This window comes from Geotrypetes seraphini, chromosome 1, assembly GCF_902459505.1.
Source record: "Geotrypetes seraphini chromosome 1, aGeoSer1.1, whole genome shotgun sequence".
Lineage (NCBI taxonomy): Eukaryota > Metazoa > Chordata > Amphibia > Gymnophiona > Dermophiidae > Geotrypetes > Geotrypetes seraphini.
The window spans coordinates 13,911,827-13,939,155 of record NC_047084.1 but is presented as its reverse complement, the minus strand read 5'-3'; the positions used below and the strand labels follow the sequence as shown (position 1 = coordinate 13,939,155).

Below are 27,329 nucleotides of genomic sequence, written 5' to 3'. Positions count from 1 at the left end.
ATCGCTGCCTGGCTGGGCCGGAACTTCCTCTCCGACGGCAGAATTGACGTCGGGGAGAAGAATGCTGGTCAGCCCGACGCAGGGAAGCAGGGAGAGCTTGGGGGGGGCAACGGCTTTGGGGCCTGTTACCCAATGGCGGTGGCTTGGGGGCCTGTTCCCCGATGGTGGCAGCAGTGGCTTGGTGGAGGGCAGGGAAAAAGGGAGAAAGAAAGAAAGAAAGGGGGCAGGCAGGGAGACAGAAGGAAAGAAGGAAAACAGAAAGAAAGAAAGGGGGCATGAAGACAGAAAAAAGAAAGGGAGGAAGGGAGAAAGAAAAGGCAGGGAGAGAGGAAGAAAAAGCTGGGGGATGGAATGAGGTCTGGAGGAGAGGAAACATACAGGCTGAAAGAAGGGAAGAAAGATTGGATGCACAGTTAGAAGAAGAAAGTGCAACCAGAGACTCATGAAATCACCAGACAACAAAGGTAGGAGAAATTATTTTATTTTCAATTTTAGTGATCAAAATGTGTCTGAATTTATATCTGCTGTCTATATTTTGCACTATGGCCCCCCTTTTACTAAACCACAATAGTGTTTTTTAGCGCAGGGAGCCTATGAGCGTCGTGAGCAGCGCTGGGCATTCAGCGCAGTTCCCTGCGCTAAAAACTTCTATTGTGGTTTAGTAAAAAGGGAGGGGGGTATATTTGTCTATTTTTGTATGGTTGTTACTGAGGTGACAGTGCATAGAGTCATCTGCCTTGACCTCTTTGAAAAAAACCCGGAATAGGAATGATAATTAACATTTTCTCAGCGTACACTGTGCTTTGTGTTTTTTTAATTTATTTTATTGTTGGTAGATCATTTTGACTTGGTCATTTTAAAAGTAGCTCGCAAGCCCAAAAAGTGTGGGCACCCCTGATATAAGCCATGGAGATATTTAAATTTGTATATCATATTTCCCTTCTCCCACATTTGTAAAAAGTATACATGTAAAGACTTTTAAGTTTGGGCAAGGCTCTGGAGCTTAGGTTCATTACAGGTGTTAGTTTGGCAGGAGTGAAAAATAAGCATCACTCCATTAGTTTGATTTCAAATCACCCAGATTAGCTACTATTAGAGACAGCACACTCAATCAATAACTTATATTCTAATTGCATTTCAAAAAATCACTTACATTATTATTCGAGGGTGGTACTCCATCACCGAATTGTTGAGATAGAAACGCTTGAAATACATACAGGCTGTTCCCTAAGTTTAAAGGAAGAGAAAATAAGATTAGGTTCTTACCTTGCTAATATGTTTTCTCATAGATAGGTGTGTCATTCTGGACAGTAAGGTATTCTTCCCATGCTTGCGAGCTATGGAGAAGGAATCCATTCTAGGTTTTCAACTCCTCCTTATCCAGATGGCTCTGTTGCCCCATTCAGTTTGTACTAAAGCAGGCGATAGCCTTATATAGGTACACATAAAAAGAAAGGGTATGGAGAGACTCCCCAAACTAAAAATCTGTTCTGCTCTGAAATTATAACAAACGTGTTAAACATGATAATTGAACAATTGAAACATTGAACTAACCATACCAATCAGAAACATTTATGGAGCTCAAACATTCTCCCAGTGTGTTATAGTGATAGATTACACTGGACAACAAAGTTTTTGCTTCTTTGACATTTTCAGGTATATCTTACAGATTTTTGTCTGCTGATCACGAAAAATCATGTCTAAAATTACATATCAAGTACCATTTTTACAATTTATTGTTATACTTTCAGGTTAATGCAATTAATTCTTAGTCTAATTCTTAATATAGGCCTATTGCTCACATTATAGCTTGCTGGATATAGTGTGGGCATGTCCAGACATACATTCAGGGCAGGTTGCATAACATCCACGGAAATAATGCAGTCTGGGCCAAAGAAATCTTCCCCACTTGAGTCCTAAAGCAAGAGGCCTACTACCTCTACCTTGAGGGAACCAACCACTGGACCTTTTATTAGCCTGTTCTGAAGAAACGCTACAACTACTGACAGCAGAACCTGAAAAGGCTCCACACTCTGCTTAGACAACCAACGCTGAAACGACTTCCAAGCCTTAGCATAGGCAGCAACAGTCAACAGCTTCTTAGATCTTACAAGTGTGGCCATAACCAAATCCACACACTCAAGAGCCATGCCGTAAGCCCAAAGTGTTCTGAATCCTCCTGGGCCACTGGACCCTGTGAGAGAAGCTTTGGATGCAACAGCAGTTTGTGATTCTTGTCCCTTTGCAGATGGACTAGATGCACATACCATAGTCACCGCGGCCAATCTGGGGCAACCAAGATTACCAACCCTGGGTGTTCCACTATTCTTCGAATGACCCAGCCGATCATGAGCCATGAGGAAAAACATATAACAGCTCCTTCTTTGGCTAAGGCTGTACTATAGTGTCCATGTTGGCACTTTTGAGCTCAAATCTTAGCTGGAGAAAAAAAAAGGCTTTCTTGTTGGCTACCAACACCATCAGAATGAAAGTCAGAAGCCCCAATGAGTTCACAATGCAGTTAAAAGCCTTCCAGGAGAGAAACTACTCTCCCAAATCCAGAGTCTTCTGGTTGAGATACTCAGCCAGCACATTCCCCACTCCCGTTGCATGCGCTGCTCATATTACTTGCAAATGGGTTTTGGCCCAACAAAACAGCAGCTGGGCCTCCATTCTCAATGGCGCACTCTTGGTGCCGCCCTGTCTTTTGATCTATGCCACCAGCTGTGTTGTTGTCTGAGAGGACTCTGGCCATGTTGCTTTCCAGGTGTTCTCCAATGTCTGCAGCACCAAGCAAATTGCTTGTAGCCCCAGTTTGTTGATGGACCATTTCCTCTGAGAATGCGACCATTGACCCTGAACAGGATAACCATTGCAATGACCCCCCCCCCAGCCATAAAGACTGGCATCAATCATCAGGATGACCCAAGAGGAGCAGCAGAGAAGCAAGCCCTTCGACAGCGATTCTGATTGGAGCCATCAAAGCAAACTCCAATGCACCCCCACCATCCAGGCCAGCTGTATCTGGAAGGAATCCTTCTGTGGAGACTAGAGAGTTGCGCGGGGACAGAAATACCACCCGTCCCCGCCAAAGTCCCACCCGTCCCCACCCGTCTCCGTGAGGACTCCCAACCGTCCCCACCCGTCCCCGCGAGGAATCCCTCCGTCCCCACCCGTCCCCGCGTGGAATCCCTCCGTCCCCACCCGTCCCTATAAACTACAGAAATAGTTATTTCATTTAATTATGCTACTGAATTAAAGGCTCTGGTAGAAACCCATTTAAAAATAAGCAAAAAGACTTTATTAATTTGGAAATATTAATTGGGAAGAATACATACTTTGTAAACGGGTTTCTAACAGAGCCTCTAATGTTTATAAATTTTTATCAACACAACTAATATACTACTTTATCCTTAAGCAAAAAAAAAACAACAACAATTTTTTTCCTACCTTTGTTGCCTGGTTTCTGCTTTCTTCATATTCTCATTCAATTCCTTCCATCCACTGCCTCTCTTCTCTCTGTGTCTTCCATTTGCTCTGTTACTGTGCCTCTCCCTTTCTCCCCCCTCCCAAATTGGTCTGGCACCCATCTTTTTCCCTCCACTCCCCCCATAGTCTGGCACCTCTGTCTTCTTCCCTGCCAGGGTCTTCTCCCCATTCCCTCTTCCCCATTTCCTTCCAGTGTCCTTCTCCCCCACCATCTTCCCCATGTCCTGTCAGGCAGCATCCTTCTCCCCCCTCTGCCTTCCCCATGTCCTTTCAGCGTCCTTCTCCCCCCTCTGTCTTCCCCATGTCCTTTCAGCGGCCTTCTCCCCCCTCTGTCTTCCCCATGTCCTTTCAGCGGCCTTCTCCCCCCCTGTTTTCCCCATTTCCTTTCAGTGGCCTTCTCCACCCCTGTTTTCCCCATGTCCTTTCAGTGGCATTCTCCACCCCTCTGTCTTCCACATGTGCTTTCAGCATCCTTCCCCCCCTCCTTCCGTTTACCCCATGTCCTTTCAGCGTCCTTCTCCACCCCTTTGTCTTCCCCAGTGCTTTCAGCGGCCTTCTCCCCCCTTAAGCGTCTTTTCTTCTCCATTCCACCTTTCCTCCCTCCCTGCCCCTTACCTTTGTGGCGTTTCCGCACCCGACCGACAACAGAACAGGCCCGGTCGGACAAATCTCCCTGTCCTGTAGCCGCAAATCTAAATTACCTTCTTACAGCAGCTGGAGTATTGAAGCTGCTGTAAGAGATAATTTAGATTCGCGGCTACAGGGCAGGGAGGTTTGTCGGCCGGGCCTGTTGTCGGTCGATCGGGGGACCTGACCGGCTGTGCACATTCTTCGGGGCGGACCGCCCCCTCCCCCCTCTTTCGTTCGCCATTGCCTTCTTCCTACCTGCCCTTTGCTTAAGCCCTCCCTCCGACGTCAGCGCTGACATCGGGAAGACTTCCGTTCGGCTGTGTGCTGCGACAGTGCAGGTAAGGAGGAGGAGACTACCCTCGCGGCTCGAATGCACTGCGATCCAACCCCGCAGGAACCCCGCGACCCTAGGGGGCGTCCCCACGGGATCCCCGCGACCCTAGGGGGCGTCCCCATGGGATCCCCGCGACCCTAGGGGGCGTCCCCACGGGATCCCCGTGACCCAAAGGGGGAACCCGCGGGATTCCCGTCATCCCCGTTCCCGTGCAGCTCTCTAGTGGAGACTAGTGGGACAAAACCACTTCCTGAAGGGGGCATGAGACTTCACCCAAGGAACAACCTTTACGGTCGCCCCATTGAATAAGCACTTGAATATAGTGCCAAGCAATGAGGCGCTCCCTTAAAATTATTCAGCTAAATACCTTACTAAAAAGACTTACCGTATTTTCACGCATATAACGCGTGCGTTATACACGGTTTTTACAAACCGTGCATAACCTTGCGCGTTATACGTGTGAGCGTGTTTTACAAATTTTTTTTTACATAGTTCCCCCCCCCCGACGTCTGATTCACCCCCCCGCAGGACCGCTCGCACCCCCACCCCGAAGGACCGCTCACACGCACCCGCACCCCCACCCCGAAGGACAGCTCGCACGCATTCCCACCCGCACCCCCACCCTGAAGGACCGCTCGCATTCTCACAGCCTCCCGACCCCCCCCCACCATGTAGAAGCTCCTACCGGTGTCCTGCTGCTTCCTCTTGGCGGTCCCGGCTCTTCTGTGAGCCCTGCGCTGCTTCTTCCGGAGGTCCCGCCCTTTCTCTGACGTCAAGCCCTCTTGCTCCGCCGACTCCCCGACACAATCGGGGCAAGAGGGAGCTCAAGCCCTCTTGCCACAGCCAACCGCGGCACCCCCGACACGATCGGGGCAAAAGGGAGCCCAAGCCCTCTTGCCCCGCCGATTCCACAATTCCCCGACAATATCGGGCCAGGAGGGAGCCCAAGTCCTCCTGGCACTGGCGACCCCCCCCCCCCCGTTAGTTGTTCGGGCCAGGAGGGAGCCCAAACCCTCCTGGCCACGGCGACCCCCCCTCCCCGCTAGTTGTTCGGGCCAGGAGAGAGCCCAAACCCTCCTGGCCACGGCGACCCCCTACCCCCACCCCGCACTACATTACGGGCAGGAGGGATCCCAGGCCCTCCTGCCCTCGACGCAAACCCCCTCCCCCCAACGACCGCCCCCCCCAAGAACTTCCAACCGCCCCCCCCAGCTGACCCGCGAACCCCCTGGCCGACCCCCATGACACCCCCACCCCCCTTCCCCGTACCTTTGTGTAGTTGGCCGGACAGACGGGAGCCAAACCCGCCTGTCTGGCAGGCAGCCAACGACGGAATGAGGCTGGATTGGCCCATCCGTCCCAAAGCTCCGCCTACTAGTGAGGCCTAAGGCGCCTGGGCCAATCAGAATAGGCCTGGGAGCCTTAGGTCCCTCCTGGGGGCGGGGCCTGAGGCACATGGGCCCAACCCGACCATGTGCCCAAGGCCCCGCCCCCAGGAGGGACCTAAGGCTCCTGGGCCTATTCTGATTGGCCCAGGTGCCTTTGGCCCCACCAGTAGGCGGAGCTTTGGGATGGATGGGCCAATCCGGCCTCATTCCGTTGTTGGCTGCCTGCCGGACAGGCGGGTTTGGCTCCTGTCTGTCCGGCCAACTACACAAAGGTACGGGGAAGGGGGTGTCGTGGGGGTCGGCCAGGGGGGTCGTGGGTCGGCGGTTCTTGGGGGGGGGCGGTCATTGGGGGGAGGAGGGTTTGCGTCGAGGGCAGGAGGGCCTGGGATCCCTCCTGCCCGTAATGTAGTGCGTGGTGGGGGTAGGGGTTCGCCATGGCCAGGAGGGTTTGGGCTCCCTCCTGGCCCGAACAACTAGTGGGGGGGGGGGTTTCGCCAGGGCCAGGAGGACTTGGGCTCCCTCCTGGCCCGAACAACTAGCGGGGGGGGGGTTTCGCCAGAGCCAGGAGGGCTTTGGCTCCCTCCTGGGGGGGGGGTCGGGAGGCTGTGGGGGTGCCAGCGGTCCTTCAGGGTGGGGGTGCAGGTGGGAGTGCATGCGAGCGGTCCTTCGGGGTGGGGGTGCGTGCGAGCGGTCCTTCGGGGTGGGGGTGTGAGCGGTCGTGCGGGGGGGGGGGTGAATCGGATGTCGGGGTGGCATCAGGCTTTCAGGGTGGGGACAGGACTCAAGGGGGAGAGGAGAGTCGGGGCGGGCGAAAGGAGAGTCGGGGTGGCCAGAGGAGAGTCGGGGCGGGCGAAAGGAGAGTCGGGCAGCATGCGCGGTATACGGGTGTGCGCGGTATACAAAATTTTTTAAACATATATTTCGGTTTCCCACGCGCTATACCCGTGTGCGCGTTTTACACGGGTGCGCGATATCTACGTGAAAATACGGTACTAAAAAGAATTGTTAAAAAGAATTGTTGAAAAATATAAATTTACTAAAAAATGTACCAATGATCCTATGAAGATCAGGTTCAGTGATTAGCTTCACGTGAACCATTTGGGTAGTTTGACCCTCTGAGGATCTTTATCATCCTTGAGTTTACCAAGGTGTGGTAAAAAAAATTCTAATATAAGAAGACTGGAAGTGAAATAGAGTTAAAGTTGAAGCATTGAGAGCAGGCATTGCCAAGATCTAAAGAATCTGGTATCGTAACTTGAGTGGCTCTGGAAGAAAACCACAATCTTCTAACCTGTCAAAGCAGATCTCTAAGTACTCTAGGAATTGTGTTGGTTCTAGGTGGCTTTTCCGAAAGTTGATGATCCAACCCAGTCCTGCAGAAGTTAGACAATCTGTGCCACCGATCCAGCATGGACTTCCTTGGAGGCACTCCAATAAACCAATTGTCCAAGTACAGATGACACCAGGAAATTCTTTTTCACTGAAAGGGTGGTTGATCGCTGGAATAGTCTTCCACTTCAGGTTATTGAGGCCAGCAGCGTGCCTGATTTTAAGGCCAAATGGGATAGACACGTGGGATCTATTCACAGAGAAAGGTATGGGAGGGTCATTGGGGTGGGCAGACTAGATGGGCCGTGGCCCTTATCTGCCGTCTATTTCTATGTTTCTATGTAACCTGGATCCCTGCCTTGCACAAGTGTGCTGCCGCAACAACCATCACTTTAGAAAAGGTGCGAGATGCCATTGCCAGACCAAATGGGAGTGTCAAGAATTGGAAGTGTTGCTCCAACACATGGAATAAACTTTCCATGTGTCGGGAATATGCAAGTATGGCTCTGTCAAATTCAGATAGGCCAGAAATCCCTCCCGGCGTCATCGAGGCAATGACTGAGCAAATGGTTTCTATCCGCAACTGGGGCATCTTCAGAGCTACGTCAACGGACTTAAGATCCAGAATTGGTCTCCAGTCCTCTGAATCTTTTTTGAGAATAATAAAGTATATTAGGTATCTGCCCAAACCTGATTTGTTTGCTGAAACTGGCACTACAGCTTGTATAGCTAAAGAGCCATTTCACCATGGTCTCGACCCTGGTTGCTTTTTCTGGGCATCTGGTAGGAGAGTTCACAAATAAATCTGGCAGAGGGTGCAAAAATTACAACTTGTAGCTCTCTTGAATGATGTCTAGCACCCACTGGTCCGAGCAAATCCTCACCCAGGCTTCCCAGTGAGCTGACAACTTCCCACCTATCTGTTGGAGTTCAGCTACTAGCCTGGCATCATTGGGACTTTTTGGAGGCTGCTGTGGTGTGTAAAACTGAGGGTTGAGCTTGCCTAGAGTCTCTAAACCTCTGTCTAGAACACTGAAACATTGTCTCACGAAAACATTGAAAATCACAAAAAGAACCATGACCCCCCCCCCCTCCCGGGCAAGTGGTCTACTTCTAGCAGAGACTTAGTGCAACAATCTGCCACACTGGCCATAACATCATCCAAGTCCTTACCAAAAAGGATGCAACCCCTTGAAAGGAAGCCATGGAGGCAGAATTTCCAGCCTACAGGTGAAAATGGAAAAAGCTTAGACTTTGCTCATGACCTTGAACATGTCACAGACAGCATTCGCTACATAATCCATCCATAAAACCAGCAACTGGAGGTAGGCATCCTCTTCCACTGTCAAAGCCTGATGCAAGATAGTATGGCAGGCACTTGCAACAAAAGAAGCCATTGCCACAGCCTTCAGCCCCAGAGCCAAGGCAGCAAATTGTTGTTTTAGGACCAAATCAACCCCATGGTCCTGCACATCCTTTTAGAATCACTCTGCCTTACTAGGCAGGGAGATAAGCTTGGTAATCTGTACCACTAAAGCCTTTTGTTACTTTTAAGCACTGATAATTTAGATGTAATTTAGGCATGTCCAAGTTGATATGATTGACATACACTCCTATAGGCCTATGCTGACATTGGTTAGGCTAACAGAAAATGCTGACAGCTAGCAATGTAAGGCTGGGCTGACACAAGTGTTGGGGTAAAAATAGGCAGAAGAACCGTCAGCAATTTAAGATACGCAGATAACTAACCTGGTGGCAGAGAGTGAGAAGGACCTCAAGAAGTTGATCCTGAAGCTGAAAAACGAAAGTGAGAAGATAGGACTTTACCTGAACATCAAGAAGACCAAAATCATGACTACCACCAACAAAGTCCACATAAAGATCAACACTGAAAAAATAGAAGTGGTTGACAGCTTCATTTTCCTTGACTGTGGCAATGCCTTTGAGCTGTGGTGCTGGAAAAAACTTCTACAAATCCCATGGATAACTAGAATCACCAACAAAGATGTTCTTGATCATATAAACCCAGAGTTGTCCCTAGAATGCAAGATTACCAGACAGAAACCGACCTATTTTGGACATGTGCTGAGGGCAATTTCACTAGAAAAGGAGGTGCTACTTGGAATGGTAAGTGGTAAAAGGAAGCAGGGGAGACCAAAGGCAAGTTGGCTGGATACCATCAAGAATGGAATGGGAATGAACATCAAGCAATTGAAAGAAGCTGTGGAAAACAGGGAAGCAAGGAGAGGACTGGCCTACAGAATATCCAAGGGTCGGACACAACTGAATGGATAGTAGTAGTAGCAACAACAGGTCTAGAAGGTATAATTACTAGCCCTAGCCTTGATGGGTGGAAAAATGTCCACAATGATCATGTTGTATGTGCCTGTATAACAACCAATCTTCTGCCAATCGGGCCGTTAAAAAACTGCCTCCTCAATATACTTCTCCTAGTACTCTTCGCTATTACCAGTCTGGTCTCTAGAATAAGCTCTGTTATTGTCTACTGTAACTTATTTGTTGTCATGACTAGTCTGTTTTCAAACGATTGTGAATGTCTACTTGTAACCCGTTCTGAGCTTCTGGGAGAACATGATAGAAATTGAAATAAATAAATAAACATTAGGGAAGGTCTTTCTTGCAGAAACAATTGATATCTCAGGAAATGCACATAGAGCAGAATACTTACTTTTACATACCCCCCGGAACCTTTAAATTCCGTCCCAGCCCCCCCCCCCCATCAATCATCACTTTTACATACCCCCCTGACACCTTTAAATTCCGTCCCAGGCACCTTCTGACCCAGCACCTCCCCGGCAATACCTTTAAATTGTGGTCGCTGGACGGCTGCCTGCTGATTATGTCGGGGCCAGCAGCGCACAAGCGCCCTAATGCCTGGGCCCTTGCCACTTCCTAATTGTGGTGGTCTCTGGTGCTTCGCTGGATGGCTGCCTGCTGATTACCAGTATGTCGAGGCCAGCGGCACACAAGCGTGCTACTGCGTGGGAGCGCACCACTTCCTGAATGGCTGCATAATAACAGAATTAAATTACAAGCCTTATAAAACTAAATGAACAAGCCTGGGATCTCTTGAGAGACCGAAAGAGATAATGGTTACTGCAGATGGGCACACAAGATGGGCCCTGTGGCTTTTATCTGCCGTCATCTTTCTATGTTTCCAAGCACTGTCTCCAGTTCATTTTCTTGTAAATATTATCAATATCCAGTACCAGGATCTATTCTTAAATGCTGAAGAACAGGAGTTAACTATGACATGAGTATCCAGGAATCATCCAACTGTAATGTCAACTATAATAAACTTCAGAGCTAATATATGTTTGCCAATGATGTTTTAAAGAAAGTTATACCTGTGAACTGGTGGAAGTCACTTATTAAGCACTAGGAAAGAAAAGCAGAGCAGAGAATAGTAGAGGGGAAGAAGGAGCAACAGAAGGCAGGAGAGAGCAAGTGGTATCGGCGAGAGGTAGCTCTGACCACCCTGACTTCATCCACCGGAACTCCTCCTTAAAAGGGGAAGGGCCAACGGTGCTCAGTTAAACAGGCTTGGGCAGGCAAGCAGGAGGCAGGAAAAGAGAAGGAGAGAAAAGCAGAAAGAGAGAACAGGAGAGGGGAAGAAGGAGCAACAGAAGGCAGGAGAGAGCAAGGGGCATCGGCGAGAGGTAGCTCTGACCACCCCGACATCATCCACCCGAGCTCCTCCTTAAAAGGGGAAGGGCCAACGGTGCTCAGCCTTTTGGCGTGCGTCGAAGGTGAGCGTTAAAGGTGCACAGACACAGGGACACAGACCTGCGGTTGGAGAATCAAGAGAAGATAGAGAGGACAGCAATCGTTGAGGGGACTCCATTATCAGACAAGTTGACAGCCACATAGCAGGAGGAAGACTTGATCAGCTGGTTACCTGCCTACCGGGAGCCAAGGCAGAAGACATAGTGAGCCGCATCGACAGGATCATCGACAGTGTGGAAGAAGAAGATATGGCGGTGGTGATCCATGTGGGGATGAACAACGTGAGCAACAGGAAGTACAAAAGGGAAGTACTGAAGGACCAGTTCCGGATGCTAGAAAGGAAGCTGAAGACCAGAATGCAGAGGATAGCATTCTTGGAGATCCTGCCAGTACCCAGGGCTGACAAGAAGAGGCAGATGAAGCTGCAAGCAGTAAACACGTGGATGCGGCACTGGTGTGAGGAAGGATTCCATTTAGTGCGCAACTGGACAACGTTCTGGGGGAAGAGCAAGCTATTCAGGAAGGACGGACTCTACCTCAGCAGAGACGGAATGAGGCTACTTGCAAAAAACATCAAGGCAGAAGTTGAGAAGTTTTTAAACTAGGAAGAAGGGGAAACTGATAGTTGACGGTTCGGGAACCGGTATACCCGGAGGATACCGTGCAGGAAGATAGAGGGGAAGACTCACTGACAGGCAAGACAGATCGAAAGGGACACAAGAGGAAAGGAAATGCAAGAAAGGAACAGGATGCTGTACCAAGCCATGAGGCGCCCTTACCTGGAGTACTGCGTCCAGCACTGTCACCATACATGAAGAAGGACATGGTACTACTAGAATGGGTCCAGAGAAGAGCGACTAAAATGGTTAAGGGGCTGGAGGAGTTGCCGTACAGTGAGAGATTGGAGAAACTGTGCCTCTTCTCCCTTGAAAAGAGGAGACTGAGAGATCAAAACATTCAAAATACTGAAAGGAATAGACTTAGCAGATAAAGACAGATTGTTCACCCTCTCCAAGGTAGAGAGAATGAGAGGGCACTCTCTAAAGTTGAAAGGGGATTGATTCCGTACAAACGTAAGGAAGTTCTTCTTCACCCAGAGAGTGGTAGAAAACTGGAACACTCTGGGAGTCTGTTATAGAGGAAAACACCCTACAGGGATTCAAGACAAAGTTGGACAAGTTCCTGCTAAACTGGAATGTATGCAGGTGAGGCTGGACTCATTTAGAGCACTGGTCTTTGACCTGGGGGCCGCCGCATGAGCGGACTGCTGTGCACAATGGACCACTGGTCTGACCCAGCAGCGGCAATTCTTATGTTCTTAACCACAGTAGCTTCTTCTGCTGATATAGAAAGAATATTCTCTTCCTCTGGACTCATTTGTTCCAAATTAAAAAACTGTTTGGGACCCAATAAAACAGAAAAGCTTGGTTTTCTTTTCCAGATTATGAACAAACAAGAAGATTAAGATGAGTGAGCTACAGAAGACAGTATTTTAAATATTTAATGTGTGACCTGGTTGATAGTCTAAGTTCTTTTAAAGATATTTTGTTTATCCATATCAGTTAACACTACCTTACACAGACCTGGTACTGACAACTGGAGAAAAAAACCCCCACCTTCCTGACCCCGCTAGACCTTACTTTTAAAGCCCTGGTAGTCTAGCAGTGAAGCAGAGAAGAAGCGATCTTCCTACGCTTCTGTCCCCATGAGAGCCGCAATCAAAAATGGTTACCATAATTTTTTAAGCTTAAAGAACCACTTAGCAATCTTGAGGCAATATACAGGCAAAAATATAAAATATGAGCATAAAAAGTTACAAAACTGCAATAGAACAATCTTATTAAAAACCTATCACAAGTACATACTCAAAAAAGTTTAAACCAAAAGTGAAATTACAGAAAAATCCAATTACATGACAAATCTAATTAAGAAATCAAAAATAGAAAAGAGATTATTTTGCACAACTATAAAGATCTAGTGAATGGAAGATCTCTGACCCCTGAGTTCCAAAACCTAATAGAAACAAGGGTGAAATAAATCCCTTGCAGTCAATCACTTATAAATAACACTACAAATGAAAACATGGTGTTGCAAAGATATTTTTCAGGTATCTTCCATGTAGTATGTTGTTCACTATTCAACTCACCATGACAGATCTGGGCATTACAGGTTTAAAAGCAGAACAGAACTCCATAAGCTTCTTCTCATAGTATCTACAAATCATCAGCTCTTCATGCGGTTCAAGAAGTGAGACATCAGCAGGCAACACCTTTTGGAAAACAAGAAAAGAATGCAGCAATGTTTCTGGGCTTCTACTATTTACTTCAATCTAAATGACCTCACTTTCTTAAACTTCCAGAGACAGAGCTAACTTAAGTGGCAAGACTTTGCTGGAAAATTGCTTGCAAACTTGGGGGCTCCTTTTACAAAGGCCGGCAAGGTAAATGCGCCGACACTCATAGAATTCCTGAGCGTCAGAGCATTTATCTCACCGGCCCATGGTCGAAACCTCTACCACAACTTTGTAAAAGCCAGCATGGGGCAACTAAAATTCAATGCTAAGAAATGCAAGGTCATGCATTTGGGCTGTAAAAAACTGAGGGAACAGTACTGATGCTCCTGTATAAGACTCTGGTGAGACCTCACTTAAAATATTGTTTACAAATCTGGCGGCCAGACCTTCAAAAAAATATAAACAGGATAGAGTCGATCCAGAGGAAGGCTAATAAAATGATCAGTGGTCTTTTTCATAAAGTATACGGGAACAGATTTAACAATCTCATATCCTCATGTCCACATTTTCTACTACACGGATGACATCTTCCTACTGAGCCCAGCTAAAGACACCTTCGATGACACCACAGCACACATAAGAAGATTGATCAATGACCTCAGTGCATGGGCCACAACAAACTTTCTCAAACTCAACAAAATAAAGACTAAGATCTTATGGGCCAGAAACATCAACTCACTACCTTACACAGAGACCTGGTAAGGTCTCTACAGACAACTAGAGAAAATCAAAATGGAGGTGTCCTCAAAAGTACTGGGGGTAATCCTGAATTTGGATCTCACCAACACGAACCAAATTAACACACTGGTCAAGAAATTCTACTTCCGACTCAAGCAACTAAGAGAGATCAGATCTATACTGAGCCAGCCGACCTTCAGAACAATCGCACAAGCGGTCCTCCCCACTTACCTGGATTACTGCAACTTCTTACACAGCGGTATTGCAGAAAAAGATTGCAACTCCTTCAGAACACAGCAGCAAGATTAATTTTAAGATAAAGCAAATTCAAGAGCACCTCACCACTTCTGAAAAATTTGTATTGGCTCCCAATAAAGAAGAGGATACAATGCAAAATAGCTTGCATAGTCCACAAAGCCATCTATGGCAATAATTCTGGAAGACTAAACACAGACATCACGGTCACACACTCCTTTCTCACCACTAGACCACACCAGAAATTCAAACTAGGCTTCCCCTTTCCATCATAAGTACTTCGGAAGAAGCTGCACAAATCCACGATCACATATCAGGGGCCCAAAGTATGGAATGACCTCCCTCATCACCGGCGGCAAACACACATGTACTATATCTTCAGGAAAAGGCTAAAGACTCACCTTTTCTCCTTGAACCAATATCATTAACTACACTCTACCCACTTATTTTCATCCAGCGTTCAAGTCCTAGATCAAGAGTCTTATGAACCATTTCACATTCTATTGTAAATCACTATGAACCTTATTGTGAACCACATTGAATCCTAGTCAAAACTTGCGGTATAGAAGAAAAATGTACGGTGTGGCATATATACTTTGAAGGAAAGACGAAAGGGATAAAGACATTTAAATACTTTTAGGGGACATAGGTTGAAAGTGAAAGGGGATAAACTCAGAAGTAACTTCAGAAAATGCTTTTTCAAGGAAAGGGTGGTGAATGCGTGGCACAATCTCCCAGTGGTTGTGGTAGAGCTAAAAAAATGTTATCAGAATTCAAGAAAGCTTGGGACAAGTACGTTGGATCTCTAAGGGAGAGGGAGGGCTAGTAGACGTTATGGTTGGACAGACTAGATAGAAAAATGAACTGATGGCAGACAAAGACATATGGCATATGTTTCTTTGTTTTGGGTTTTTTATTTTTTTTACTGGAATCACAATTTCTATTTCCAGTATTTAAAAAACACTTTAAAAGGAAAAAAAGGGAAAGGGAACTTGTATACTGCCTTTTTGTCACTTTGGCATTTCAAAACTGACATTCAAAGTGGTGGGCACTGGAGAATTAAGTGACTTGTCCAGCACCGGGATTTGATCTCACAACCTCTGGGTGCTGAGGCAGCAGCTCAACCAGTGAGCCACAGCATTTTCATGCAAAGCTGATTTGGCCTCTCCTTGAAGGATAGGTGCCCACTTGGTGAGTACTAAGCATCATGCTCCTTTGCTGTGTCTGGTACTACAATTATTTTGAAAAGTTAACTCATATGTCTCCAAGGAGTGATGCCTTTGAAAGCATTCCCAATGATCAGGTTCACATGAGACTGAACTATGAGCTGTTAACACTGCCATAAAGAGGACTGGGTAAAGTTAGATCTTCTACCTTAAATTAGATCCATGCATCACAGGATCCAGCTTTTGATAAGCTGGATCTTCTCATTTAAAAGTACTGTATAGGATCAGGCTCCCTTTTCTTGATTGCCAACAGTTAACCCAGCATCCTCTGGATCTCGCAGCAGTGTTTAAACTGGAAGAAAAGGAGGCTGGGTCCTAAAACCAGCAGCTTGATCAGCACAGACAGAAAAAAAAGGAGCTAGATCTTTTTCCACTGGGAGGCTCCTGCACATTTCTAGCAGCTCCAAAACTACATCCTGCAGACCAGACCCACTGTTGCATGGATCTAATTTAAGGTGGAATCTGTAAGGTAAGAGGATCCAGCTTTTACCTGTTTTTAACCACAAAAGGCCGAGGAATACCGCAGTAGGGCTGACGACAATGAAAACTCGTTTTCTCTCATCAGAAAAACGTAATATTATTTACAAGAATCCAAAATGGATAAAAGACAAAAACAATCAATCGAATGGATACAAATAACACCATAGATAATACACAAGAAGCACTTGTTTTCTAATTTAAAAAAAATAGAAACGGTTATGAAGTTAATATACGGCGGGCTCAAAAAACAAAATAAAGAAAGATTCATTCTTTCCCTGAAAGGCTGATTCTTCGCATAGGCTGTCAGTAGTGAAAGCAAGCGACAATTCATCAGGCACGCATTCCCCTAGTCATAAGACTTGCCATACTGGGACAGACCGAAGTCCAGCAGCATCCTGTCTCCAGCAGTGGCCAAACCAGGCTGCAGGCACCGTGGAAAAGGCGCCCATTTACTGGCTTATTTCGTGTCCAATCCGCTTGTAGAAACTTCAGAACTGCTCTACACACCTACTGAATAATGCCATCGCGCTCGTCATCCCGCTAGCGTCTGCGGAAATTTATATCCCCTATCACTTTTGTCTTTTTTTTTTTTTTTTACCTTGCCGACGACAGAGACTTTGGTTCGGACCCTGGTGTTGGCCTCGGCCCTCAGGCGACCCGGCTCCTGCTCACTGGCGAAGGTCCAGCGCAGTCTCTGCGTGCTACTGTGATACATGAGAGCACCAGTGGCCAACTTTTCCCTAACTGCTCACAGCCTGGACGGCGCACGCGCCTTCGACTGACATCATAGAAACATCGCGAGGCTATGGCTGGTCGCAGCTATAGTTGGGAGGCAGCGCCGTGATAATCTCATAACACGTTCTGCAGCCATGTTTGACCTGCAGTGTTGCCAGTTGAGTGGGTTTCCTGCCAAATTGGGCTAGTTTTCAAGCCCCGTGGTGGGAAATAAAGGGCTTTGGCGGGTGGCGGTTTTTGGGGCGGGTTTGCTACTCAAATCATCAGTTTTCTCCACACTTCAGTGCTGGCAAACTTCCTGATTTTTTTTCATTGGTTCTGCTTCAGCACAACGGGCCAATAAGAAATGATCTCAGGGACTCTGCGGTCATTTGTGATTGGTCCATTGTGTCCCAGCTGAACCAATGAAAATTCAGTAAGTGTTTTTTTCCTTATTGCCTCTGCTCTTCTTCAGTTCTGTACATATTACAAGTTTCTACTTCCTGCTAGGAGGATTTAACGGTATTGCGGTATATAAACTGTTATTATTATCATTCTGTGCATCTACCACTACCCTCATGCATTCTCTCAATGCCTACCTTCTTGGACTGAATTAGCACAGGTTTGAACACAGGTGGAGAAGCACTGTTTGTTTTGGGGAGACTGACAAATGGAATCTTTAGGGCAGGTGGGAACTTGCATTTGAATTTTTCTTGCTCTGTGGAAGAGCCTGAAAAGTGCTTTTTGACTTGCTAGCTTTGAGTATGGGCTGGGAAATGTAAGGAGGGATAGGAGAGGCAAGCCTGAGTGGAAGAGGAAAGAGATCACAGGTTGTCAGAAGGAAGAGCATGAAAGATTGGTGTGAAAGTAGAAAAAAGTGAATGCAAATTAAAACCATTTAGCCTATCCATCCATATCCCTTAGAGATCCTCTGCAATTGTCCCAAGCTTTCTTGAATTGAAATACTGTACAGGCTTCGTCTTCACCACTCTTTCCATAGAGAAGTATTTCCTTAGGTTACTCCTCCTGAGTCTATCCCCTTTCACCTTAATCCAGAGCTTACTTTCAGTTGAGACTCGCCTCCTGTGCAATTATGCCATGCAGGTATTTAAATGTCTCTATCATATTGCCTATGTGACAGATGCATATCGCACATCTACAGTCCAAACCATTAAGAAATAAGGATAGTAAAGGGGACCTTGGAAACCAGAGCAACAGTGTCTGCTTCATTCATCATTCCATGCTTTCGGGGCTGTTTAAATAACATTTGCTGGCCCAGGGCATTGACAGAAGATCCTTATTTCAGATAAGCGTTCCATGTAGTCAGGGCTGGCAATAGGGGAGGGCAAACAGGGCAGCTGCCCTGGGCTCCACAGCTCCAGGAGGCCCCATGGTCCAGGCATCTCTTCCCCTCACCTTTGCAGCACTTTTCCAAACAAAATTTTCTCTTGCAGAGGGGCCTTAACTTGGCTGCCCGGAAGCTTCTTTGGCGCGATCCGTTAGAAACAGGAAGTTGTGTCAGAGAAGAAGCTTCAGGGCAGTCATGTACAACTAGTTAGAACGGCTACCGCATCAGGGCCTCTCTGAGAGAGAGAACTTTGGTTTTGAAAAGCATCTACAAAGGTGAGGGGAAAGGAGGGAGATTGGCGCTTTGGGTTTATTTTGTGGAGAAAGAGGGGGACAGTTGCTGGATGGAAGGGGGAGTGTGTGAGAGAGGGGAGCAGATGCTGGAAGGACATGGGGAGGAGAGAGGGGAGCAGATAGTGAATGGGGGAGAGAGAGAGGGGGGATCAGCCACTGAATAGAAGTGTTGAGAGGGGGCAGACGGATGGAAGTTAGGGGAGAGTAAGAGGGAGCAGATGCTGGATAGAAGTGGGAGGAGAGAGAGGGGGCAGATGCTGGATGGAAGTGGGGGGAGGGGGTTGAAGACGCTGAATGTAAGTGGGGGGAGAGAGGGGAGCAGATGCTGCCTGGAATTGGGGAGGAGAGGAGTGCAGATGCTGAATGGGGAAAGAGAGAGGAAAGCAGACGCACAATGGAAGTGATGAAAGAGGGGCAGACACTGGATGGAAGTTGGGGGGGAGTGACAGAGGGAGCAGATGCTGGAAAGAAGGGGCAGACGCTGGTTGGAAGTGGAGAGTGAAAGAGGCGAGCAGATGCTGGAAGGAAGTGGGGAGGAGAGAGGGGGCAGATGCTGGATGGAAGTGGGGAGCAGAGAAAAAAGGGCATATGCTGGATTGGGGGAAGAGGTAAGAGTTAGATACTGGAAGGGGTGAGGGAAATGTGGCAAGCTGTAGGTAGACACAATGAAAAGAGAGAAATTGGATAGTAAGAAATAATTTAATCTAGACAGAGGCAGAAAATAAATTGAGAAGGAAGACCAGGGAAGAAAAGGAAGGGGAAGGGAGAGGAGAGAGAGATGCCAGAGCATGGGGGTAAGGGAAGGAGACAGATACCAGATCTGGGGGGAGGAAAGGATGAGAGAGATATGCTAAAATCTGCTGAGGGGGAGGAAGGGAGAGATGGAAGGGAAGAAGACAGATGCCACATCATGGGCGGAGCAGAGGGAAGACGATGGATACCAGACCAATGGAGGGAGGGAGAAATGGAAGGGAGAGGCAGACAGTTTCTGGAAGAGGTATAGAAAGAGACCCTAACTGAGACCTCCACCCCCTTGGAACCTCTCCTGATCGGGGAGGGGGGGTGGGAAATGCAGCCTGCGCCCCAATATCCCAAGGGCTGTTACTCAGGATGCATCCAGCCTGCACTTAAACCTCTGGCATGGTCAGAAAGCAAGCTAGCTCCCAGACCCTGAGCCTGAATAGGGGGGCATAAAGCAGGCTGGCTCCACAGGTACCCCAAATGCCACCGAACACGGACTTGAAATAAAAAAAAATAAGATGCAAAGCAGATCAGATAGACTTCTGTATAGATCGCTTGCAGAAATTGAAACTGTAGATGGCTCTGTCTCTCTCTCAGTAGTAGAAGGAGCACTTGGTGAGAAAAGTGTTGGTTTTCTGCAAGTACTGGATCGTGGAAGGGACGTACTAAAAGAACTGTTGAGGGCACTAGGTACCTCTTGTTTTTCACTGGAAATTTTGAGTTGAATCCATCAAGCCCCTCTCGGTATTCATTTTGGAGTGGGAAGCAGGGTTTTGGGACAGAAAAATTGTCTTTATTTTTGCGAAGTGAGAAGAATTGTGTAGGGGCTGCCAAGCCTCATTATCTTTAGGGGGTGAGGTGTAAATTAACTGTGGGTGCTAGGCACTGCACATACTCGTGTATTAAGGCCCCCTTTTATGAAGCCGCGTTAGGCTTTTTTTTTAACGCCAGCCACGGTGGTATTGGCTCCGACACTCATAGAATTCCTTTGAGCATCAGAGTTAATACCACTGCAACCAACTTTAAAAAAATAGCCTAACACAGCTTTGTAAAAGGGGGCCTAAGTTCTAGCACAGCCGCACACTAAAATAGGTCACAGGTTTGCCAGATGGCAAAAAAAATATCCAGCCAAACTCGTGGCAAAAAGTAGCCCAAAAGTAGCTCAACATGGTCAGAGTAGCCCAAAAAGTAGCCCAAACCAGAGAGAAATCTAAGATGGCGGACATCTGTTAGCTAAGCTCGGACTGCTCTGATTTTGCTAGCACGTTTATATACTTCGAATTTGGAACGCTGTTATTTACCTTGTTCGGCACGCCCCATACCAAGAGGAAGGGGAATGTGAGAGTATCACAGTTGCCAGCTCTCACATCTTCCCCTGTGCAACAAACAATCCAGCACTTCTTTGAGCAGAGGAGCCCAGCTGACACCCAGCTACTCCAGCAGCAGCAGATTTCCGCGGAGGACTCAAGTGAGGGAGCACTCGAGTCCCTGGATTTGCAGACATCGTTATCACCGCCGGCAGTCTCTGCTCCCCCCCCTTGTCCAGCGGTGGAGCACAGTGATGATTCTGTCTCCAAGGGAATAGCGGAGGAAACCCCGGAGCAGGCAGAGGGAGGAGCTACAGACCTGGCTGGAAAGCAGGGCTGGAAGATTGCTGAAATAGAGGGAGATACAGCAATAAGCCCAGCAGTTACACTGGAAGTACTTTTTCAAGTCATAAAGAAGATAGATGAGAAGGTGGAGAAGACTGCTTTGGATATGGAGGTATTGGTGCAAAAAGTGGACGCTTTTGCTGTAAATGTTGAAAAAGTTAAACAGGAATGCATGGACAAGATACAAGCTGAAACAACCTCTTTGAAAAATTCAATTTCTGCTATAATTAAAGAACAAACTTTTTCTTCACGGAAAATTGAAATGATAGAGAATTATAACCGAAGATTGAATTTAGGAGTTTTAAACTGCCCTAAGATAATGGCTGTGTCACCAATAGAGACTTTTAAAAAAATTCTTATAGAATGTTTGCATTTTCCTCAAGATCAGATTCCGCCCATAAATAAAGCATATTATTTACCTGCTTCGAATAGAGATTTTGATGTTAACAATGTACCTATGGGTGAGAATCTGGGTATTGACAATGATTTAAAAAATCTTACGGCAGTTTTAGAAAATTCATTATCAGACATTGTTGAAAGAGCTACCCTAATTGTCAACTTTATATTTGAGCAAGACCTTAACTCTATCATGAGATTGTTCTTTAAAAAGCCTGGGAAACTCTTGTGGTTAATGTATATGGTTGCACCATGATGTAACCAAAGTAACTCAGGAAAAGCAGAAGTTATTTTTGGGGATGTCCGATGTGGTACTTGGAGAGACCTCCCAGGAAAGGGACTTGGGAATTCTGATCAACAAGTCGATGAAGCCGTCCACACAATGTGCGGCGGCAGCAAAAAGGCAAACAAAATGCTAGGAATGATAAAGAAGGGGATCACAAACAGATCAGAGAAAGTTATCATGCCGCTGTACCAGGCCATGGTACGCCCTCACCTGGAGTACTGCATCCAGCACTGGTCGCTGTACATGAAGAAGGACATTGTACTACTCGAAAGGGTCCAGAAAAGAGCGACTAAGATGGTTAAGGGGCTGGAGGAGGTGTCGTACAGCAAAAGATTAGAGAAACTGGGCCTCTTCTCCCTCCAACAGAGGAGATTGAGAGGGGACATGATCAAAACATTCAAGGTACTGAAGGGGATAGACTTAGTAGATAAGGACAGGTTGTTCACCTTCTCCAAGGTAGGGAGAACAAGAGGGCATTCTCTAAAGTTGAAAGGGGATAGATTCCGTACAAACGTAAGGAAGTTCTTCTTCACCCAGAGAGTGGTAGAAAGCTGGAATGCTCTTCCAGAGGCTGTTATAGGGGAAAACACCCTCCAAGGACTCAAGACAAAGTTAGACAAGTTCCTGCTGAACAAGAACATGCGCTGATAGGGCTAGTCTCAGGGTGCTGGTTTTTGACCAGAGGGCCACCGCATGAGCGGACTGCTGGGCTTGATGGACCACTGGTCTGACCTAGCCGTGGCAATTCTTATGTTCTTATGACAAGGAGGCTGGGGGCTACATTTATGCTGGCCTATCCATGCAAATGTGTTATTAAGTTCCAGGGTCTAAAATATGTTTTCTTTATCCCTGATCATCTACGATCCTTCTTAGAATCAAGGGGTTAACCAGTGGTGGGGAAGTAGCTCAAAAATTGAAAAAAAGCCAAGCAATGTAGACGTTTAAGTCTTTTCTTTTTAAAGATATAATGCAATTTTTTCTCCCTTTAATTTTCTTTTTTCTCTCTCTCTAAAGTTATTTATGGTCTAAGGAAGAATTAAGTTCCATTTATGTCTTTTTCTTCATTTTGCAATGTATATTGATGCTATTTATGTTGGAATTTACTCTGTATTTCTTGTGCAAGTAGTTTTTACTTGTAAAGTTTATTAAATCAATAAAAAAACATTTTTAAAAAGTACAGTGGTGCCTCACACAACAAACTTAATTGGTTCCAGGAGCAAGTTTGTTATGCGAAAAGTTCGTTATGTGAAACGCGTTTTCCCATAACAATACATGTTAAAAAAAATAATTTGTTCTGTAGCATAAAATATGCTAAGATGACATAAAAAAAGATAAATTTTTTGTTATTATTTTTATTTAGATACATCTAAAAACATAATTGTTTTTTAAAACAATGAGAGGGCAGAGTCTCAGCGGCAAAAACTGGGACTTAACTGTTCATTTTTTTTCTAGCATCGGGGAAGCGGCGAGAGTAGCTCCGCCCCCCCCAACACATCAGCAGTAGGCGCCGGGCCCCTGCGAGCCGACGGTCCGCCACTGCACAGGGAGCCAGGCGGAGAGAGGGCAGTTAAGCGCAGTGCCTGCGCGGAAGGATGCAGCTCGGGCGACTTCGTTGTGTGAAACGAAGTTCGTTGTAGGAAGCAAGACATGAAGTTCGTTGTGCGCAGCGTTCGCTGTGCGAGGCGTTCGTTATGCGAGGCACCACTGTAGTCCAAACAATTGCTGCTGGAAACCCCTCTAATTTATTAAACAAATGCTTCATACAGGTAAAAGTACGGCCATAATCTGTTATTGAGAAAGACATGGGGGAAACCACTGCTTGCCCTGTATTGGTAGTATGGAATGTTGCTACTCCTTGGGTTTTAGCCAGGTACTAGTGACCTGGATTGGCCACCGTGAGAACGGGCTACTGGCCTTGATGGACCATTGATCTGATCCAGTAAGGCTATTCTTATGCTCCGGGGGAGTTTCTGGTGTCTTTGGATCATATTCTGATCTGCCAAGATCGTCACAGGTTTCTGTGTTTTCATGTTCTTTGATAGCATTTCCAGTTTACAGCTCTCCCCTTTGGGCTGGCAACTCCTCCACCCACCTTCACAACAGATATTGTGATGGTGGGACTCCTCTACAGGATGGGTGTGCAGTTCCCTCCTTATCTGGCCAATTGGCTGATCTGGGTCCAGTCTCGACAGAAGTGTGAGCGTGTGGTGGAGATGGTAGTGTCTCCGTTGCAGTGCTTGGGCTAGATTGTTAGCTTCAAGAAGTCAGCTGACACCAGCACAGACTTTGGGTGTTCTGTTCGACATGTTACAGGGACACGTTTTTCTTCCTGGGCCACGCAGACAGAAGCATCAGAAACATCATGGATCTCTTGGCTCTTCTGGTTCAGCCCTAGCCAGCTCACGAGCTCCTCCTTCGTCTCTGGTTGATGGGTCATCTGCAGAATAGCATCACATCCAGGATTGATGATCCTGGTAGCTCTGGTCTGGCCTCGCGGATCTAGTCCATCTTCAATGAGGCAGGAAGCGCAAGCTCCCTCTTCATCATGACCTCGTCAGTCAGGGTCCAGTTCCCATGGAGAACCCTCAGTGCATAGGTCTTTCAGCTTGACTCTTGAGCATTCAGCCTTGCTAATGTGGGGCATTTCAGATGTGGTCATCTCAACACTTAGAGGTGTGCCAGAGACCAGATGGAGCCAGTGAAGGCTCCTATTCTGGTAGTTCTTGCCTTTCTTCAGGAAAGTTTAGATAAGGGTTTGGTGGTGGCCTTTCTTAAAGTTCAAGTGGCAAGTCTTTCATGTTTTCGAGCACACAATGGTTTCAGTTCGCTGACAGCTTATCCTGATGTGACTGGATTTTTTCAGAGGGGCGCTTTGCTTGCATCCTCCCTTGCGTCAGCCTTTTCCTACTTGGAATCTTAATATTGTTTTGCGGGGTCTTATGGAAACCCATTTTGAGCCACTAAGGGATGCTTTACTTTTGGATATGATGATCAAGACTGTCTTTCTGGTAGCTATAGTCTCCACACAGCGTATTTCGGAGCTCCAGGCTCTATCATGTAGGGAGCCCTTTCTGCGCATAACAGATTAGAGCAGTGTTCTTCAACCGCCAGTCCGTAGACCGGTGCTGGTCCACAAAAATTTCCTGCCAGTCCATGAAGGATTTGGGTCTTCACAAACTGCACACTAGGCAGGAAGAGAGGCTGCGGTGCCAGCATCAGCTGATTTGCAACTTCCTATTGCCGTCGCGTATGCCGGGACAGCTGCCTCCTGCCTTCGCCGTGTCTCCTGCCGCATATGTCTCCGCACCTCCAGACCAGCAGCAGCAGCTCTTTGTGCTTTTAACTTTGGCACACAGCTGTCCTTGAGCAGTAGTTTAGCCGCAGTTTCATGAGGCAGCCTCGGGGCCTTTGCTAGGCCGGTTTGCTTCAATGATGCAATGTGGGCCGGCCTACCAAAGGCCATGAGGCTGCCTCATGAAACTGCGGCTAAACTACTGCTTAAGGGCAGCTGTGTGCCGAAGTTAAAAGCACACAGAGCTGCCGCTAGGCTAAAGGGAGGAAACATTTACTCGAGCGGGAAGGAGGGGAGGGAAGGGAGAAGGGGTACTGCTGGACAGGAGAGGAGGGAAAGGGAAGGGAAGAGAGTTACTGTTGGATAAGGGGAGGAAAGAAGGGGTACTCCTGGAGAGGGGAGGACGGAGGGGAAGGGGTACTGCTGGACAGGGGAGGAAGGAAACAGATGGCAGGGAGATTAGAGGAGGGGAAGGAGTTAGGATGGAATGGAGAGATCAGATGAGGGAAAGGGAAAAACAGAGGAATGAGAAAGTAGAGAAAGATTGATGTTGGGAAGGGGGTCAGATGAGAAATAAGGAGAGAGGGACAAAGATGCTCGATCTGGAGTAGGAGAGATAAAAATGAGAGCAGAATGAATCATGTAAAAAGGAGAGAGGGGGCATAGGCTGAATGGAAAGGGGAGAGGGGCAAAGAAAGAAGGCAGATACCATATGGAAGGGGGAGATGCTGGATTGAAGAGACAGAGGGCAGACGTTGGATGGAAGAGAGTGAAAAGACGATGAAAGCAGAAACCAGAGATGAGAAAAGGTAGAAAAAATAATTTTATTTCTATCTTGTGATTAGAATATATCAGATTTGAAATATGTATCCTGCTAGAGCTGGTGTTTGACATAACTGGGGGCTCTCTCTGACCAGGGGGCAGTTGCCCTAGATGCACTCCCCTAACACTATTCCTGTCATGTGTGACTGCGGTATTATGTTAGCATGATATTTCTGTGTACCATTCTGTAATAATTTGGCTTATTCAGTTTTCTTGATAGTAGAAGGGATATATTTGAAGGGGAGGGGAGACAGGAGTTTTGTTGATCCTTGCTTTGTATTATTTGTATTTATAAAATGACAATTATACAGAATATTGTTTCTTTTTATACTTTAATAAAATATGTTCAATATAAAATCATAACTATTTGAGGCTTGTACGGATGGGATCAGATGGTTTGTGGGACCGAGCTCACGGGAATGGGTTTTTTAATTTCAGTCTTAGTAGTTTGCTGGTCCACAAAATAATTCTTTTATTTCAGCCGGACCATAGGTGTAAAAAGGTTGAAGAACACTGAACTAGAGAGTAGTTCTCCATATGGTTCCTTCCTTTCTGCCGAAAGTAGTTTCAGATTTTTCATGTCGATCAAGAGGTTCATTATCTGTCTTCTGCTCCACAGGGTCGGCGTGAAAGGATCAGATCTTGTGCAAATTGGATGTGTGGAGGGTCCTCCGCTTTTTTGAGAAAAGTAATGATTTTTGTCTTTCAGATCATTTTTTTTGTCCTGACGGTCCAGCCTCATCGAGATAGGCTTCTATCATCCATTGGATCTGTATAGCCATTTCATTGACTTACATTGCCCATAGCAAGTAGCTGCCGGTTTCTCTCAAGGCCCACTCCACCATAAGTGTTGCGGTATCGTGGGCAGAGGCTCAAGCAGTTCCTCCAGTCAAAATTGACAGGGCAGTTATTTGGTCTTCACTTTACACCTTTATCATATTTTACTAAGTGGATGTGGCAGCTCGTTCTGATGCTGCTTGTGGGACTTCAGTGTTGCGGGCAAGCTCTTCTGTCCCTCCCTAGATGCTAGAGGAGAGTAAACAGCGGAGTGCCTTAGGGATCTGTATTAGGACTGATGCTATTTAACTTATTTGTAAATGATCTAGAAATTGGAACGACGAATAAGATGATTAAATTTGCAGATGAAACTAAACTCTTCAAAGTTGTTAAAATGCATGCAGATTGTGAAAAACTGCAGGCAGACCTTAGGAAATTGGAAGATTGAGTGTCCAAGTGGCAGATGAAATTTAATGTGGACAAATGCAAAGTAATGTATATTGGGAAGAATAACCCAAATCACAGTTACCAGATGCTAGGGTTCACCTTGGGGGTTAGTGCCCAAGAAAAGGATCTGGGTGTCATTATAGAATATACGATGAAACCTTCCACCCAATATGTGGTGGTGGCCAAAAATGCAAACAAGATGCTAGGTTTTATTAAAAAAGGGATGGTTAACAATACCAAGATTGTTATAATGCCTCTGTATCGCTCCATGGTGCAATCTCACCTGGAATATTGCATTCAATTCTAGTCTCCTTATCTCAAGAAAGATATAGCGGCACTAGAAAAGGTTCAAAGAAGAATGACCAAGATGATAAAGGGGATGGAATGCCTCTCATATGAGGAAAGACTAAAAAGGTAAGGGCTCTTCATCTTGGAAAAGAAATGGCTGAGGGGAAATATGTTTGAAGTCTACAAAATCCTGAGTGGAGTAGAACAGGTACAAGTGAATTGATTTTTCACTCTATCAGAAATTACAAAGACTAGGGGACATGCGATGAAGTTACAGGAAAATACTTTTAAAACCAATAGGAGGAAATATTTTTTCACTCAGAGAATAGTTAAGTTCTGGAATGCATTGCTAGAGGTTGTGATAAGAGCGGATAGTGTAGCTGGGTTTTAAGAAGGGTGTAGACAATTTCCTGGAGGAAAAGTC

At 46.6% G+C, this 27,329-nt stretch overlaps 2 protein-coding genes across 4 annotated transcripts in view; one reads left to right on the top strand and one right to left on the bottom strand.

Annotated features, from left to right (window-relative positions):
- The window catches only part of CCNH (cyclin H), a 90,924-nt gene extending 74,071 nt beyond the window's left edge, over positions 1–16,853 (bottom strand). The window contains exons 1-3 of the mRNA XM_033922415.1: positions 16,448–16,853; positions 13,064–13,186; positions 1,154–1,227 (exon numbers count right to left, since the gene is read on the bottom strand). Coding sequence (XP_033778306.1) covers positions 1,154–1,227; positions 13,064–13,186; positions 16,448–16,564 — 314 coding nt within the window. The 5' untranslated portion in view covers positions 16,565–16,853. The remainder of the gene's footprint in view (positions 1–1,153; positions 1,228–13,063; positions 13,187–16,447) is intronic.
- Positions 16,854–17,032: 179 nt separating this feature from the next.
- LOC117349086 (putative nuclease HARBI1) overlaps positions 17,033–27,329 on the top strand; it is a 179,500-nt gene continuing 169,203 nt past the window's right edge. Inside the window, exon 1 of one of the 3 annotated variants that reach the window (XM_033922194.1) lies at positions 17,033–17,085. The gene's annotated coding sequence lies outside the window, so the exon portion shown is untranslated. The other 2 variants (XM_033922101.1, XM_033922284.1) reach the window with 2 other exon arrangements.